General features: G+C 41.4%; 1 protein-coding gene across 2 annotated transcripts in view; it reads left to right on the plus strand.

Annotated features, from left to right (window-relative positions):
• The window catches only part of LOC126402555 (probable glutamate receptor), a 31,103-nt gene extending 21,634 nt beyond the window's left edge, over positions 1–9,469 (plus strand). Inside the window, exons 9-11 of one of the 2 annotated variants that reach the window (XM_050064671.1) lie at positions 4,552–4,802; positions 5,681–5,763; positions 8,993–9,469. In XM_050064671.1, the coding sequence (XP_049920628.1) occupies positions 4,552–4,802; positions 5,681–5,752 (323 nt within the window). In that variant the 3' untranslated portion in view covers positions 5,753–5,763; positions 8,993–9,469. The remainder of the gene's footprint in view (positions 1–4,551; positions 4,803–5,680; positions 5,764–8,992) is intronic. The other variant, XM_050064670.1, reaches the window with a different exon arrangement.
• Positions 9,470–17,411: the final 7,942 nt, after the last annotated feature.

Here is a 17,411-nt window from a genome sequence, read left to right on the forward strand (position 1 = left end):
ACAACAGAAGTCATTTAAGGTCACCTTTCCTATAGAACAGATCTATACCCTGTCCTTTTATTAAACTAACTAAAGAGCCTTATGTTATTTATCTTGTTTACACAACGGCATGTCTGTCTCTACACGGTGCACGTTTACAATCCTCCTCTGCTCTGTGTCGCGCACGACGGAGTTTGGCCCCGATGCGCACACACACAGACATGTACGCGCACACACACACACACACACACACACACACACACACACACACACACAGACACAGACACAGGTGAGCACACTAGAGCGTGTTCAGCCCACTCTGAACTACGGGAGCCCAGTGGGGAGCGTCGGTGGCGTATGTTAAAGAGAAACTCGATTTTCATTAAAACAAATCGACCTAAACTACAAATTCGAATTAATCGATAAAATTGATTTATCGCCCAGCCCTAGCCGGAGGTATTATGTTTTTGGGTTGTCCGTCTGTCTGTCTGTCCATCTGTCCATCCATCCCATCCTAGTGAACACGGTATCTAAAAAACGCCTCAAGGGAATTTCTTCAAATTTAGCACAAATGTCCTCTTGGACTCAATAATGAACTGATTCATTTCTGATGGTCATAGGTCAAAGGTCACTGCCACCTTGTCTGTAGCATTCTCTTGAATGTGATATTACAAGAATGTCTTGAGGGAATTTCTCCAAATTTGGCACAAACATTCACTTGGACTCAATGAACTGATTAGATTTTGGTGGTCAAAGGTCAAAGTTTAAGTGTAAGTGACCTCATCTGTCTCAATCTTTTGAACGTGATAGCTCAAGAATACCTTAAGGGAATTTCTTCAACTTTGACACAAACGTTTGGGCTCAATGATAAACTAGATTTTGGTGGTCAAAGGTCAAGGTCATTTTGACCTTACATCTGTGTCATTCTTGTGAACACAATACATCGGATATCTCAAGAACAGGGAATTTCTTTAAATTTGACATGAATGTCAACTTGGACTGTGTGATCAAAAGTCAAAAGTCAAGGTCAGTATGACCTCACAAAATATATTCACATAAACATATTCACACAAATGTCATATTGGCTAAAATATCGAAGTGATGCCATTTTATATCCAAAAGGTCAACTTTAATGTGACATCATAATGCTTTGCATAAAACACTTTTCTGGCCATTATTCAACGTCATATCTCAGAAACAGAAGGGAAGACATTTAGTGAGATGCTGAATTGGTGACACTCATCTTGGGTGTCCACCTTGAAACTGTGCTGATTGTATAGATCTTCTGTGCTGTCGGGGTGAGATGGTTGTAAAGCATCCATGTTTATACAGACATGAATGTAAACTGTAACAGAGACTTGACTTGCCCAGAGGCATAGGACAGCATGGTGTTAATTCTAGTTGTGGAATGATTTAACTGTCCACACATCCAGACCTCAACAAGACAACAAGCCATATGGTTGCACCTCATTAACACGAGCAATGCTGCACTGCAGCCACCTCTGAATGGTGTATAGCAGTGATCAGCAGCAGGAGAAGGACAGCTCCTCACATTCCTATTCTCACACCCGTCCTTACTCACTACAAAGCACATGCCTCCTCTCCTTCTCTCGCCTCTGCAGTCCTCTGCTCAGAAGTATGACTTCATGTGATATATGTTGAAATAAGACATGAGATTAAACTGGAGAAGTATCTGTTGCATTAAAACCAAAAGTACAGGCAGGTTTTTGTAATTTTAGAATAAATAATGCCAGAATTCCTGAAGTCAAAGAGAATGTGCAACCTCTGTGATGATAATCCTGTGGGATATGAGTATCATATATTGTATGAATGTCAGAATATAAGCTTAATGATTTACAGAGAAAGGTATTTGCCAAAGTATTATTTAAACTGTTCATCCATGTTTAAATTAATTTTGTTATTACAAACAGATAAGCCAAAAGTAATTTGTAAACTAGGTACTTTTTTGAAGAATGTCCTTCCTTTGCTTAAGTAAAATCGGTTTTACTTTAGCCACGCTGTGTGCCATTGTTTTGTAATTGTATGTAATGTTTGTATTCCATACCATGTGATATGGTCGTGAGTCAAATAAATGAAATGAAATGACATGAAATGAGATCAGCATATAGAAAAAAAGGTTGAATGGTACTGTCCAATAATTAAACACATTTCGGTGAATCAAAGGATATTACAGTTCCTGATATCCTGTTGGAAACTGATACAACACAGAGGTCTTCCAGTTTGTTTCTGATGGCTGCACAATGGCTAGCAGGATGGAGGTCGCTTTTCACTGATGTTTACATTTGAAAACCTCAACATGGCTAGCTAGCTAGAAGCCGGCAGAGTTTACAGACTGGTGAGTTGATTTCCTTGTCCCAATCAGTCATCCGCAACCAACATCTAAAGCCAACTACAAAAGCACCACCAAGACTTGCAAAGTAGACATAAGAGCCTAAATTTAGCACAAATTTAGCAGAGCTGACGAGAGTGATTAAACAAGTGACTAAAAATTTAGACTCGTACATCATGTTTAATCCACGCTAATACTAATATGTTTTTGTTTTAAAACACAGAACTATTTCTACATCTACACCTAGTATCCACACTGCTCCAGTGCATTTGAACCCCTAAAACAGAGACCATTAAAAAAGCTGCAGACCCCGTTTCAGTTTGAAGACACAAGGATTGTAGTTTTGTCTAGATGGGTGGTAAATGGAGACTTTTGAAATTGATGATGCAGGCACTTCCTGATTGGGTCCATCAGTCCCAAGGCTCATTTGTGCTCAACATTATAAATGTATTCAAACAAGGACGAAGCCCTCTGTCCATTTATGTCATCTGTATTTGTGCACATTTTTTTTGAGAAATCTTACAGATACAGATGAAATGGAGCAGTACCACAAAAAATCATGGGACAGTGTAACGTGGTTCAAGTGAGAAGTTACCGTAGGCCATGACGAAGACATTTTTCAAATACCAAAATGGAATGAATTGGTCAAATAGTGAACAGAATTCTCTGTCCTCATGTCACAAGGTATTTAATGGCCTACAACACTGCTTTAATGAAAAGGTACATTATTACGACCTCCTCCACTGTTGTCATGATTGTTGTTGGCTAAAACTTTTGACGCTGCCCTTAGTGTAATGTAGTGAAAGTATCTATATCAACATAGAGGAGGCATGGAAGTATGTGGGCAATGAAGGTTACGTCTGAAATTTTTGTACATAAAGGGAGTATAAATGAACCTCTATCATATTCGCTTTACAGCAACTTTCAATCTATGTTTTCCGTCACATTTACACCTCATCGTTGCTCCAAGCAAAGAAATCTCTGGTCTTACTGTTTGCCATTGCTGTTCCTGCCTACTATTTTCTGCAACTAAGCAACCAACAGCAGAGTAGAAAATCTGGCACATTTACACTGGCACATGCATGCCTATTATACGAGAGTGGTCATGTGATGTGCATTTTCAGGTGTATTAGTATGCACTGAGATTATTTCTGAAACAGTACTAAATTCTTGTATGCATAGTGTAGATGTAGCCAGAGTCCTGCACGGGTCCATTATTTTAAAAGCCATACTCGCCCATACCTTTAAAGCCCAGTACCAGAACCAACCCGTTACCCGTCATTATGTCTAAGTCACAGCCGCACCCACTTGCACCTGTTAATAGAAGACTTGCAACCCAGCCTGCACCCATGATTAAACACCCACAGGCTATTGTCACTCGCATTAAGCTGGGTTCTCTGCACAATCACTGCCAAGTTAGGATATATTTTAGCATGCTCCTTCCACCACCACAAAACCTCTTAAGGATCCTCACTGGGTATCTTGACCTTGATGTAGGCTGCTACCTCATCCTCAGGCTGCAAATAAAATGAATTGCAGCTTGATAATATTGATTAGATGCCAAATATTACACATATACTGCAGATCTTTTTCATTTGGTCTATTCTGAAGGATAAAAAATATTTTTTATTCTAACTTGCTGCCCGCCCACGTGTAGTTCATTTTTACCCATGCCCAAACCTGTTAATTTATATATTTATTTATATTTATGTAAAAGGATATTTTATCTGTTACACAGCTTTTTGTGGGTTAGGGTTACCCACAGGTACCCAACCTGGTGCAGGACTCTGGATATAGCTTTAGTGCAGTTGCCCGTTACTGCCAGCTCACCACAGAGAAAGTGAGAGATGGAGGTGCTGTGATGGCAGACTTCTCACCTTGCCAGAGAGCATGGATCTTCAGAGCAGGTAGAAGGACTTTTGCCTTTAGACGTGGTGAGACAACATGCTTTCATTTGTTCATTTGAAGCATACTTCAGCCTTTATTAGCGCCGATATTTTTTTGTTAAAGAAATGGTATCAATACTGTGGCCTCCTCCTTTGAAGTCTACATTTTGAGATAAAATACACTAAGTCACCATGACTATGTGGACACCCCTGTCTACATACGCCTGACACCGAAGAGTGGAGGATGTTAGAGCAGCAGGTTAAAGCTCATGGTTTTGGAGTGACACATTCATCAGCCTCTGTCTTCTATCACAGCACGTATCTTTGCTCCACCAGGTTCCCCTCTGGTCAAAAACCTAACCGTGGCCATCCTCCAGCTCAGCGAGTCCGGTATGCTGACGCATCTGCGGCACAAGTGGTGGGCCAGCAGCTGCGCGGGCGCTGACAGGGCCCACAACTCTGAGGCTCTGCAGGCCCACGACCTGCGGGGCCTCTTCCTCCTCCTGGGTCTGGGACTGGGTGTTGGGCTCCTGATGGCCCTGCTGGAGCTCTTATCCAGGGCCCGCAACCAAGCTAAGGATGGCAAGGTAGGGAAGAGTATCACACAGGGTTACTTTTTTGAAACCCATTAGTGCCACCAACAGACATACGGCTTTTATTGAAATATTTCAACAACTATAGGATGGACTCTGGTGAAATTTGGTACAGATATCCAATCCATTTTGCCCAGAGGATGAATGCTCCTGACTCTGATGATCCCCTGACCTTTCCTTTAGGCCCACCATGGAGTCAAAATTTGAATTTGTCCAATACTTTGGTTTAAAGAGGCAACAGATGGCATCTTTTCCTAAATATATCATTATGAAAATAATGTGGGTTGCACAGGGTGGTGGCCACAGTAAAATCAGACTATCAGCATTTACATAAGTTACTTTGTGGCTTTGCAATAAGTTTCTGCCACCGGTGCCAAAATTTCGCGGAACAAAATCTGCTTTACGGCATGAAACGCGTCATGTATTGCGAAATTGGTCGGTCAGCCAATCAGGGACTGGAGTGAGTCTTTATGAGGAGTTGGGCATGAGATAGTTGAGTCACAAGCACAATGGCAGACGGACAACGTTTTAAAAACAGCCTAGCAAAAGACAATGAGCTCCTCCGTCTGAGGAGGCAAAGAAGAGCAAAAAGGAGAGTGATAAAAGAAGAGGAAAAACAAGAGTAAACCTCAGCCAGGCGTTCAAGAGATGGAGGGAGCTCCGTGACCAAAGAGGCTTGAAAACTGATGTCCAGCTAGCTTTCTTTCTATTGGATCAGTAAGTAACACGGCTAAATGTTAGCTAGACGAGAGAGGACTGTACTGTACTGGGTGCTAGTTAATTCCTAGCTGGCCAGCATCGCAAATCGCCTCAACCAGGGACAGGGTAGCGAGTGTTGGTCGGCTGACATCCTTGTTGTCATTCTATGGCAGCCCTGGAACAGTGATATCCCCCCTTCCGTTCTCTTCTCATGGGGGCAGCATCGACGGACATCGCCCAGCTAAGTAACACCCAGGTAAGTGAGCACTGAACTTTGTTTCCCATTCAATTTAGAATGGGAAACCGGCCGCATTGTTTCCATACGGTACCGTTTATAGAATCGGGACTGTTTACATATGCATATTGGTATAATTCCACTGTGTCTTCTGTTGTTTGTACTGATACTGTACATATTGGTATAATTTACTGTGAGTTGTTTGTACTGGTACTGTGCATTCTGGTATAATTATTGGCATTACTTTTTGTTTTTTCTTCAGATAAATCTGATAATTGTTGCTCGGTCTCTTTACTCATTTATTTAGTAGAGTGTCCACACACCTTCTCATTCTACAAATACATAGAGCTATACTGGTGGCTTTACAGCCTATATTTTATTGATTATCTCTGATCCCCATGGTCAATTTGGTTGTTGCAGCAGTGCGACGCAACACCACTGACGCTAGGTGACACCAAGCTAAAAAAAAAAAAAGAATCCTATCTGTTGCCTCTTTAAACGAATGACATTCCATCAACCTCTGCTGCACTTTGTGTTTAGCACTTAAGGTGTGTTCACACCGGACCTGTTTTTTTTTTTGTTAGAGATGAGTTTACATACAAAGTCAATGCAAACGGGCGATTGAGCGTATATTCGCCCGGGAGAATGCAAACGGGCGATTGAGCGTATATTCGCCCGGGAGAAAAATCGCTCAGGCTCCGAGCGACAGCGACAGAGCGAGAGAGCGAAATTTCGCTCGTCGTTTGAGATGAGAAATCCCATCTGGAGCTGTATTGCGCTGGGTCCTGTCGCTTGCAGCTCAACGCTGATTGGCTACCATAATCCCGGAATCCCAGGGGGGTGCTTGACTGTCAAGACATGTCATCCATCCATCCATCTTCTAACCGCTTCATCCTCTTGAGGGTCGCGGGGGGGCTGGAGCCTATCCCAGCTGACATTGGGCGAGAGGCAGGGTACACCCTGGACAGGTCACCAGACTATCGCAGGGCTGACACATAAAGACAGACAACCATTCACGCTCACTTTCACAACTACGGACAATTTAGAGTTATCAGTTAACCTAATCCCCAATCTGCATGTCTTTGGACTGTGGGAGGAAGCCGGAGTGCCCGGAGAGAACCCACGCTGACACGGGGAGAACATGCAAACTCCGCACAGAAGGGCTCCCACACCCAGGATCGAACCGGGAACCCTCTTGCTGTGAGGCGACAGTGCTAACCACCACACCACCGTGCCGCCCCAAGACATGTCAGCTTCATTAAAAGTATAGCTGCAAATTAAAAAAATAAAAACAAAAATAGATGTAAAAACACACAGACACAATGCATCTGTGATCAGTTCCCTAATTTAATTTTAATAATTTTTTCAATCTTCTCCAATTTCTCGTTTTATTTTATGGAAGTGATCAATGTAAGCGCACTTGTCCTAGAACCGCCACGACGGTTTTTATAATGCACTTGTCCTAGAACCGCCACGACGGTTTTTATAATGCAAATAAGTCTGTTTAGATAAAACCTACAAGCTTCTCTTCCTATGACTTTTACTAAAAATGTGTCTTGTATGTTTTCTGGAGCCTTTAAGTTACAAAAATGAAACACACTGGACTTCTGAGCATTTATACCTCCGACCGCAGCAGACCGCTGCTGAAAGTTATACATTTTGATACATACAGGTAGGCTGCTATACATATTGCAAAACTCTGTAAAAGCACACCAAAGCATACATTTTCGTTTCCAAATATTTATTTGAAAACGAAACCATTCATACGGTCAATAAAAAAAACATTTAATAATAAAATACGAATGTAATCTCAACAGTGACCGCGCCAGCTGGTGGGACTGCGGCTGAACCGCTTCCAATGTTCATTCATTCATTCAATCGCGTGTTCAATGTGTGTGTGTGTGTGTGTGTGTTGTTAGTATGTCAGAGAGGAGGAGTATCAATAAAAAAAAAAGTTTATTTATTTTATTCTTAAGTTTTTTTTATTAAAATGCGTAATATAGCCAACAATATTATAGACCAGAAGTTAATCTAATTTATTATTGTAGAATGTATTTAGCAAATCGCCACTTTCAACTGCAGCAGCAGCGCAGCAGCAGCGCAGCAGCAGCGCAGCAGCAAAAAAAAAGGCATTATAAAAAGCCGACAAATAGTGTTAATTAATTGATATGAGACATTGGAGAGGTTGTCAGTCCTATTCTATAGTCTGTAATTTTTTTTTTGATTTTTTTTTTTATCATAACTTCTCGGAAATTACTCAAAAATGCATTCATTGTGTGCTTCTGAGCACACGGGCAGCATAAACAATGAAGTTACATATGATGGTCTGGCAGATCGTTGCGGCACTTGGAGGCAGTTGACAGTGACAGTTTTTTCAGCAGCCATTTTTCTTCCTACCAATAACCTATGGTTGAGGCAGCTCCAGCTCCAACTCCGCTCACATGCTCTGACTCAGGCATCAGAGCCTCTGAGCCACAGCGATAGATGCATTTGCGCTGTCCGTGGTGCTAGGACCGCCAGGACTACAGAGCCCCTCCAAGCGCCGCAGTCCCGCCGCCTGGCGTGGTAACTGTTGAGATTCGTTTTTTATCATTAACAAAATGTTTTTTTATTGACCGTATGAATGGTTTAGTTTTCAAATAAATATTTGGAAACAAAAATGTATGCTTTGGTGTACTTTCACAGAGTTTTGCAATATGTATATTGCCTACCTGTATGTATCAAAATGTATAATTTCGGTCAGAGGTATAAATGCTCAGAAGTCTAGTGTGTTTCATTTTTGTAACTTAAAGGCTTCAGAAAACATACAAGACACATTTTTAGGAAAAGTCATANCCCCCCGGTTCCCATTTTTTTTTTAATTTTCCCCCTATCTTTTTAATAAACCTACCTTCTCATGACAGCCAACCCCCCCCCCCCCCCCCCCCCCCAATACCCTGATTGCTTCAATGATGTCATCAAAGCAAAAAAGCGAGTCTTCTGCCACATTGACGAGCGATTGCAACTGAGCGATGAAGCAAAATCAAAGGGGCGAACCAAGTGACAGCGAATAAAATAAAAAGTCCGGTGTGAACACTGCTTTAGCATATTGCCATGCTAACTTGCTAAACTAAGATGAAGAAGATGGTAAACATATACCTGCTAAACACTACCATGTTACCTTTGTCATTGTGATGTTAGCATTTAGTTCACAGCCCCTCTGCAGACTTGTAGTATTGTTTTCTTTACCATTTCTTCTCCTCTCTCACAGAAATCATGTTGCTCGGTGCTGACATCAGAGCTAAACCAGCGATTTGGCAGCAAAGAGGAGAGTGCAGAGCAAGATGCCTCAGACAAAAGCAAAGCCTAAAGGAGAAATTTATGTGTTAGCATGTGATAAGATAGTATCAGAGATGATTGTTGTTCCATCAAGCACACTAGCTTTTTTGTGTTTCCATAGTAACAGCATGTGTTGTGTGGTCAGTAAGTGTATTTCGTTCTCTTCCAGGAAAGTTCAGTGACCACATGGGACATATCGACTAGCAGCTACAGAGTATTAGGCATCGAATCAAGGCAATTATAGCTTCAAACTGAAAATACTAATCAATCTGATTTATTTACCGTACAGTGTTGTTGCATGTTGTCAGACATCCACATCCCATCCCTGGACTAACTTATATTTCTTGTTGAACTGTTATAGTTTGTATTTGCTTGTATATTCAAAATAAATCCCCCAATATCCCAAATGCACTCTTGGTTGTTTTACAATCTTACTATATAATGACGAAAACTCTGTCTGTGGGTGTGTCTGTGTGTCTGTTCCACGTTTTTCTCCTCACTGACTTGGTCAATCCATGTGAAATTTAGCACAGTGGTAGAGGGTAATGGGAGGATGCGAATGAAGCAATATTACATCAATTGGCCAAAGGGGGGCACTATAGCAACCGATTGAAATTGCAAACTTTGAATGGGCATATCTCATGCCCCGTATGTCGTAGATCATAACTTATACAGATTTTGCGGCATTTTGAATTTTTTGAAAAACACTTAAAATCGATCTCTTCCTAGGAAGTTTGACCGATCTGCATGAAACTCGGTGGACATAATCTAGGGACCAATATCTAAAGTTTCCTCTTGGCAAAAGTTGGAAAACTTACTAAAACTGAGCTTCTATAAGGCAATGAATATTGTGGAGGGCGTGGCTCATCACATAAAGGTGTATAACATCTCAAGGGTTTCACCGATCACCACGCAAATGTGTAGGCATATGACCACACATAATCTGAGGGGACCTCTCCATTATTGACCCGATCAAACAAAATGGGGGCGCTAGAGAGCTAATTTCTTATCTAGGCCTAACCGCTATATCGATTTTTACTAAACCCGGTAGATATGTAGAACAAGACGCCTCAAGGTGACTGGAGAAATTTAACTCTAATTGGCAACTGGGTGGCGCTATAACAACAGAAAAATGCTTAAAAATGGCTAAAATGCGACCGATCGCTGTGGCTCCCCCTGTGGCCGAATGTTTGTTTGTTTTTCTAATTTTTGGTATGAGTTAGAGTTCACAATGGGCCCAAAAATTCAACCTGAAACCGAAATGACCCGAGGGACTTGAAACCCGAAACCAGCTCACCCGACCTCATCATATACAACACTGGGTCCGAGCCCGACTGAACCCGAGTTTTTTTTTTTTAAATGGAAGGGGGGAAAAAATGATGCCCCCCCTGTGCACCTCAGCAGTCTGGCTTCCCTGGCTCAAATAGAGTATCTTTAATCACTGAAAGTCAACCAATCATTCATGTCACAAAATAATATTACCAGGCAGTCTTCAACGTCAGCGTGGGGGAGAGCAACCATTGCGCATCATGTAGCGCTGCACTTAATGAGCCGCTCTCAACACTTTTCCTGCACCTGAACGCTGACTGACTGAACTTTGCCCACACTTCACAGCAGCATATCTTATTTTAGTATTATTATGTTTTTTCGTCAGAACGGAATTCAGCATTCTTTATTTTTATAATTCACATACTCTTCTTGCTTAATTATTATAGCCCTATTATCATCCCCTTACACACACACACAGCAGACGATACTTCAACTTCAACTTGAACACTTTATTTAAAACAGTAACTATAACCTTCAAACTTCAACAACATAACATTGAATAATGAATGGATTTGGAATAATCTTAACAGACATGCATATTTTCTTCCTCACAGGCTGCTGAATATCTGTTTAGCCTTTAATAATTAAACATTTACTCTTTAATAATTGGCCCAAATAATAAATAAAAAAAATCTCCAAATAAAACGTGAAACAAATAAAATTAGTGACTGCTGTGTTTTTTAAAGTCTGCTTTCGTTAGGAGGACCGGCCTGCTCGGAATTCCAGGAGCAACATCGGCACGTTAGTAGGTTTACTGTGACACTGCGCTTTTTCTACATTCACCACAGCTTGCAGCAAACTGGAGATGATGGATTAACAAAATGATGAAAAGCTACATATTTACAAGTAGAGAAAATGTTGATAATTGATTGATTGACAGAGACAGACTCCAAAATCAGAACCATGGACAGCAGCATTGTGTGTTAGTGCTGTCTCACCCTCACACAGTGCGCTTCTCTGACATACAGACACACTTTTTTTTTCTCTCTCTCTCTCTCTCTCTCCCTCTCTCTCTCTCTCTCTCTCTCTCTCTCTCTCCTCCCTCTCTCTCTCTCTCTCTCTCTCTCTCTCTCTCTCTCTCTCCGCTGTCCGAGCCCGACTCAGTCCGCCCAATTAACTTAATTAGTCGGCCCAAACTGACCCGACCCGTCGGGCTTACTCGGGCTCGGGTTGAAATTGAAAACTTAGTCATGGCATACCATGCCATGGTATGCTGTACATAATCACGGAAACTGTCAGACAGTCATTCTGTCTATCCCACGTTTTTCAAAAACTCGGTCTGAATACATTGCTCTTCTTAATGGGTTCAGTTCACTATTTAATCTGGAATTTCTTATGACCTGTATCCCAAACATACACCATGTGAAACTGTACGTGGGCAACTGTGCACTCAATGGGTATAGACTAGTATAACTTTATTGTTCCTGGTGGAAGTTTGTTTCCACAGACAGAAACATTATTAAGTCGTAACATAAAAGACAACAACAATATAAAATACAACATACAAGCATTACTGATAGGCAGTGTTGGGTGTAACGTGTTACCGCAAAAATGGCTTTTTTCAGTAACGAGTAGTGTAAGGCACTACTGTCCCTAAATGCAGTAATCACATTACAGTTACTAATCAAACACTTAAGTCATTAGTTGCGTTACATAAATTCATCATTAGATCTTCCCTTACTTAAGAGTTAGTGACGACGGGCTTCAGGCTGTTGCCAACGGGTCGTCCTCCGTGTCCAGCTGGTCAGCGGCGAACACAGATGCGGGGACGAGCCAGAGGATGGGAGCGTTTCTGCCGCAAACAAGTACAGAGACCCGGGGAGACTTGGGAGCAGCTTCATGTGTTTACAGCAGATAGCAGGAGCGAGGACAGACGTCTCACTCCGCTACTCTGTGCGCAAAGGGACCGCACACTTCCAGTTTATAATTGTAACGTCCGTTGTCCTACTCTCCTAAGTATTGATGACACGCTTAGTATTTTACAAATTCGATTTTTTTTTTATTTGCTGAACGTGGCGCTGATATGCAAAAATGAACTAAATGACTGTGGGCCAGTGGGCAGGTAATATAATCATAACAACTTTACACACAGTAACCACCCCCCGCCTGGCATAACAACTTCTCTGGCGGAAACCCTGCAAATACTTAAGGAGAGAAAGAGGGAAGTCTGCTTCGGGGCCTACCTTGTGAACCAGCTGTGCAATGAACAAGAAGCTCTGGCCTGACACCTCATGCAACAGCCTAATAGCATAATGGATTTCAGTCATTGCTACAGTTACACTGATGGGAGAAAACATATGCTTTTATACAAGTGAGGGGGCACAGTGAATGAAGTGGGGGGGCACTGCCCCCTGGTGCCCCCTTGTGAAGCCGACTCTGGGTATATCCATCTAGTTAACTATACCTACCTTAAGATTGTTACACATATGTAAGGTTTAATGCTATATCGTTAACTGGCAAATTACGTGACAATGCATTTCAGGTAATTTTACAGAGTAACTAGTAATGTAACAAGTATTGTAACTAATTACTTTCTCTAGGGAGTAATCAAGTAAAGTAAGGGATTACTTTTTTTTCCTAAGTAATGTGTAATGTGTAATGCATTACTTTTTTGAGTAACGACCCCCAACACTGCTGATAGGCAAACTATGATGTGCTTTACGGAAAAAAACCCTAAGATTATGTAACAGAGAAAGAGAGCGTGGCAAGGAGGGGCTGAGTGACTGTGCTGCATGCAACTGTATGTAATCTGATATACATAAGTTATTTTGTATTTTGTATTCCATTTAAATATGTGGTGTAATCAGAAATCCAAACAAACACGCTCAACCCTCAGAAGTATGAATGGGTGCTGAATCCTCAATGAAAAATGTAAAAAATGTGTACAAAAGGTACAGGACAGCACTCCAATTATAATGTTTATTGGCACACGAACGTTTCGGGTGAAACCCTTACTCAGCGTGCACAAGCAACAAACAACAACAACAAGTTGCTTGTTCTGTTTAACATAGAGGCTAATATTCCTCACATGCCACAACACTTCTTTTTGAAATATATCTTATGTAGCCTATAAGTTTTGAGGACTTTTTAAATGTAAAAAAAACTCATATAAAGCTATTATTCTCCATATAAAGCTATTATTGACCATGTGACCTCTGGATGCCCAACCAGCTGTGCAATATTAGAGGAATATTAGACTATGTTAAACTTAAAGGCCTCAATTTTCACTAAATTGATTCATCAACTTTCAATACCTTTTAAATCTCTGCAGACACTCTGGATGTAATATCTTGCAAACCTTTCACAACTCACCAGCACATGTGCAGTAGATACAGATATCACTTAGCACGGGATCATTTCTAATAGCATATGCTATAAAGACTGTAGCACTGTACAGCCCTGCTGTAATATTTAGCGACATTTATGAGGCCAACAATCAGACATCAGAAAAAACACTATTGTCACATCACAAGTGTACAGCTGTAAAACCTCATGTTACATGTTACATGAGTGAGAGGGGACAGGGTACAGACCCAAAGAACAGTCAGGTGGGTAAAGAGTGGCTAGCTTCATTTTTGGGCAATTTCAATACCTCAATTACCTCAGCCAAACCAGCAGATGGGGTGCTTTCGTAGGCACTCCATCTACTGGCAGAGCAGAGGTACTGCACACATCTTTTAGTATGTCCGAATGGACCCAACTTGTTTAGTAGGTAGAAGTAGTATCTAGTGGTAGTACGTAGTAGTAGTATGCAGTATGCCAGTGGGCCTTTCGGACGCAGCCACGGACTGAATGAATGAGGAAATGAAACCGCGTGTAAGAGGGAGGAGGCAGAGAAAAACTCAGGGTTTATTGAAGAAAACCTGTCAGCGAGCAGGTTATGTTCACAGAGTCTGTTACCATGGTGACTGACTCAGAGTTTCAGTTACCTCTCTTTCTGGAATGGATAACTCAGAGTTTCCCTCATCTCAGGGTTAACTTACTCTGAGTATATAACCCGCTTTCTGGAATACCCCTCACATGATGCAGCCTCCCTGTCTGCTCTGTGTAGTGTTAGCCCCGTTAGCTCAACACCAGAGTCTGATATGTTACCATTCATCCATGTCTCAGTGAACACAAGGACGCAGCAGTCCCTCACTCCTTGGTGAGTGGATCTCCATAGTCGGATGTAATCCATTTTCGTGTCCAGTGAGCGGACATTCACCAAAAGGACACTGGGAACAGCTGGTTTGATGGGGCTAGCTCTTAGCCTAGCTAACCCCTCCGCGCTTCCCCCGCTCCCACGTCATATCACAGCGCTGCCGGTGTCTCCCCGTCGGGACAGCTCCAGGCAAAACCACGGTCATCTCAGGGCTAGCTCGACGTAGCAGGCCAAGCTTGCTACAAATCCTGAGCTCTCTTGGTTGTAGCATTAGATCTCTGCAGCAGTTTCTAATGTCTGTTAGAAACTCGCGACTGTATTGCACTGATGAATTTAACTGATGAATTTACTTCTTGTTGCATCGTTTCTTTCTTTTGCCAACTGATTTCCCTGTTGGAGCGGTTGGAGGTGGAAGTGGTGGTCCGCATTTGTTTGCTTTTGTTACGGAGAAAAGTTTATATCCACAATGGTCCCTGTCACTAGTTTATATCCACAAGCGTCCCTGTTACTAACCTGTTTGTTGTCTCAGACTCAGGGGTGGAGGGTGTGGGGGGTGGTTACGTGAGCAGTTACGTCAGTCGGAGGCCTCCACGTGGGGAAGACAGACAAGACAGGAGAAAACTCTGACCAATCATTGCATTCGGTCTGAATGCAATGATTGGTCGGAGTTTTCTTAGAACCATATGAGAATGGTATAATGATGAGTTTTCTTCTCTGGTGGAATTCACTTACATTTTAGTGTGCTATCAGCGTATTAATAGCATTTTAACCTAAACAAAGAAAAGTGTAAAATTTCCAGAAAGGTAAGGGTTGCTGTATATGTCCCCAAAGCGTTTCATGGTTTAGTCAATACATAAAAAGATAAACAATAATTCATGTTTACTTCAGAGAATTAATGACCTGGAAGGAAGGAAGGAAGGAAGGAAGTGACTGGAGGAGAAGGAGTGGGATGAGAAGATGGTGTAGAGCAGGAAGCAACACCTGTAAGAGTTGGTGCAGACCATGCCATAGTTATTGTGTATTTTTATACCTATTGGACTGTCAACTGTTTGCTGGTTAAAGTGCTCTGAAGGGTGTGAGTTTGAGACTGTTTACTGCTGTTGTTCTTTTTCAACATGAAGCAAATTCAGCTGTGTTAACTAGCCAAAGCTAGGGTACCTGCACTGTTGTTATCCTAGGGGGTCAGGGTATCATTTGCTATTTCGTAATTCATTTGTTACTTAAAAACAAACCAGTTTTCAAACAGTTTTCTTGTTTTTCGTTTCAAACCAAAAATGAAAAATCAAGAAAACAGAGCTGTTTTTCCTTTATCGTTGCAGAATAAAAATAGACAAAAAACAATCCAAAGCAGTCTGTTTTTGGTTCATGGCAATTCCTTTTTTCCTTTTTCATTTTAAGATGAAAAACCAAAGTCACGTTGTTTTTTTTTTGTTTTTTTGTTTTTGTTTTAAACCAAAAACCAAAAACAAAATCTTGTGGTCTATTTGTTTTTTGTTGCCGAACAAAAAACACATAAGAATAAAATGCCCATTTTGCTTTTTGCTAATTCCTTGTTTCTATTTCTCATTTAGAACAGACATCGTGGACAGAAAGGAAGTGAAAGTGAAGTGTAAAAAAAGTCCATATATAGATATATAAATATATATATATATATATATATATATATATATATATATATATATATATATTTACGTTATTTATTGCAGTCAATAGGACACGTTATATGATGGATACAGATTACAGTATTAAAAAGACCTATGTGTGGCTTCATATGAGTAGAGAAAATCTCTGCTAGCCAGTAGGCTAATCTATACAATGTAAAATGCCATAGACTTGTGCTAATAACATTAGCATGTTGTTTTTGTGAGGAAAATGTGTCCAGCAAACGACAAGTGCTTTGTCTGTGAATCCTGCGAGTTATAATGAAGCCGATTTATGTACTTGTGTTTGAAATCGTTGTTAGTAAGCCATCTTTAATGTGTGTTTTGAATCAAGTAAACTTTACAGCACTTCATAGAAACCCCACCACTGACTAGTGTTGTGGAGGTGTAACTGCAGAGTGACACAGACACACCACTGTACAAGTATAAATGCTCACAACGGCGTAGGCCATGTGCATAAGCTCTGCATAGAGCTGACATACAAGTATAAATCTGCCTATAGACTGCCTGGGCTGCTACTGCTTCTTTTTTTGGCTCAACCACTTTGTCCCATCCTCCCCACATTTATGAAACCTTGTGTAAAGTTTGTAAATAAGTCACCTTTCATTTTTACACTTCTACTCTGACTCTTTCAGTTATTTGACTGTTATGCTATTATTTTTTGTTTTTTGTCTCCTGTTTTCAAAAGGGGGACATAACACAAACGGGGGCTCATCCGTGATACTTTCTTCCCTGAGCTATAGACAATTAGTGTTGATGGGTCACTGTAGTAGTAGTATGAGGGAAGAGAATGAGTTTGAGTTAAAGGACTTCATTGACAATCCTAGTTTTGATCGAGTTGATTCATGCTGCAAAGATGTTGTGCAGCTAGGAAATTAATGGAGTTAAAAGTTCTTGTAGTTCCTCTTAACCCTGTCTTCCATTCTGACCGTGGGACTTCCAGCCCATACTCAGTGCAGATGTTCCTGTACACCAGGCCTATTCAATTGGTGGCCCACGGGCCACATGCGGCCCAGAAGCAGCCAGGGATTGGTGCCGAGACCCAGTATGAAATGGCCCGGGGCAAATTAATCACAACCATAGTCATAATAAGCTCTGATATTATCGGCTCTTTTATCGTTACCTTTGAACATTTTGGTTAAGGTATCATCATGCCACAGCCTCTCTCCTGCTCTCTGTATGTTGGGGCTGACCTCCTCCACACACACACACACACACAC

Source organism: Epinephelus moara, chromosome 16, assembly GCF_006386435.1.
Source record: "Epinephelus moara isolate mb chromosome 16, YSFRI_EMoa_1.0, whole genome shotgun sequence".
Lineage (NCBI taxonomy): Eukaryota > Metazoa > Chordata > Actinopteri > Perciformes > Serranidae > Epinephelus > Epinephelus moara.